We start from the raw sequence: 1,807 nt of genomic DNA, 5'->3' as shown, positions 1-1,807 counted from the left end.
ACTGTAACTGTAACTATAATTGTAATTGAAAGATGTTATCAGGGTCTTATTTCAGGTTCTCCTACAGAAATTGGAAGTGAGGTGTTACTAGAATTAGAATCAACTACTGGCCTCTCATCATCACTAATGTTCCTTTGTAATGAAGCATTAGACTCATCATGAAGAGAGTGGTGGTGGCTTATTGTGAATGCCACACTTGTCACATTCTTTTGTTCAAGAGCATTTCTAAGTGGCAAACGGCATACAGGGCATGTAGATTGCTTTCTTAGCCACATATCAATGCAAGAGACATGAAAACAGTGCCCACATTTTGGTATGATCCTCAACAATTCTTGCTCTTTGTAATCTCCCAAACATATCACACACCTGTAGTTGGAAATGTCCAATGTTACAAGTTCAATGCTTAATTTATAAACATGCTCATGTTATTATAAGTTGGTTAAAAAGGTTTAATCACATGGTCCATACAAAGTTATATAAAAGTTGTGGAATGAATAGTAAAGTGAATTATAAACATTTCATTGTCAAATAATCATTTTCATATATAGTCAATATATTGAGTATTGACCCATGCCTTATCTTCGTGAACTTATTTTTCAACTTATAAGAATATAAAATGCTTGTTCTACATCATTTCTTATCCAAAACTTAGAAATTATGAAAAATTGTTAGGTTATTAATAGTGGGTTAATAATTAAAATAATTTTTGAAATATTACATGTTCTTTAATTTAGTTTTTAAAAAATTAAATGACTCAAATTGATCTTGAAAGATACAAGAATAAATTTGACCAATTTTTTTACTATTTTCAGATTTATTCTTATATCTTTCGATATCAATTTAAAACGTTTGATTCTTTAAAAACTATATTAATGCACATTTGATCGTTTAGGAAATATTTTGATTATTAACTTAGATAATATTTTTTGATTGCACTAACTTTATATTTGTGTCCATATTAATCAATTTTCTATTTTTTCTACTAAAACTATTGTTCCTAACATTATCCTAATTTTATTGATAAATAAGCTTTTCTTCCTTTTAAATCTCTTGTAATTTATGATTTTAATTTCTATGAATTGATTTTCGTGGTTATGACCCAAATATTTTCGAAAGACATGATAGTAAAACATTTCACTTATTTCTAAAAATTATAGACCAAACCATAAAATAATAATAATACAGAACTAAATTATATATAAAACTAATTTATGTACAGAATCAAACTCTATTTAAACCTTCACCTTTTTATAAATTTGATTGAATTGTTCAAGAAGAAGAAGTGAACTTAACTGTGTACATTCAACGGAGCTGAAAGCCTCTTTGTTGAACTTTAAAGTGGGGATTGCAGAAACAAAAGCAGGTACTCCCTCAACAACATCATGTTCTCCCTAACAATGAAAAATACTTAAATTAAATTAAATTAAAATGGATATATAATAATTTCACCAAATAGATTGATGAAAATGAAACATGCCAGAGAGAAATGAGAAGAGTTCATGATAGGAGAGGTGAAATTAATTATTAATTTATCATTACCCGTTCTATGTCTGGTCTTGATTGAAATTCATATATAGTCCTTGATGATGAAGATGATGATGATGCTATATACCTTTGAATTCTCCCACAAATGATTCTTGTGCACACAAACACTATGAATGTTGCACTCAATCCAAAACCAATTATTGTAGTCACCAAGTTCGTACCTGAACTCCCCATGACATCAATCTTAACATAATACAAACATATATGTTACACAAAAACAAATGACAAATTAAGAACACAAGAACTTTTCAAAAATTGAAAA

The 1,807-nt window shown here is 28.2% G+C and overlaps 1 protein-coding gene across 1 annotated transcript; it reads right to left on the bottom strand.

Annotated features, from left to right (window-relative positions):
• LOC107628568 (RING-H2 finger protein ATL73) lies at positions 1-1,807 on the bottom strand. Its single transcript, XM_016331201.1, has 3 exons — positions 1,540-1,807; positions 1,294-1,391; positions 1-366 (listed from the first exon to the last, which is right to left on the bottom strand). The coding sequence occupies exons 1-3, from the start codon at positions 1,717-1,719 to the stop codon at positions 39-41; spliced, it is 606 nt and encodes a 201-aa protein (XP_016186687.1). The 5' UTR covers positions 1,720-1,807; the 3' UTR covers positions 1-38.

Source organism: Arachis ipaensis, chromosome B02, assembly GCF_000816755.2.
Source record: "Arachis ipaensis cultivar K30076 chromosome B02, Araip1.1, whole genome shotgun sequence".
Taxonomy (NCBI): Eukaryota; Viridiplantae; Streptophyta; class Magnoliopsida; order Fabales; family Fabaceae; genus Arachis; species Arachis ipaensis.
The sequence above is the reverse complement of the archived record's forward strand: the minus strand, read 5'-3'. Positions and strand labels throughout refer to the sequence as shown.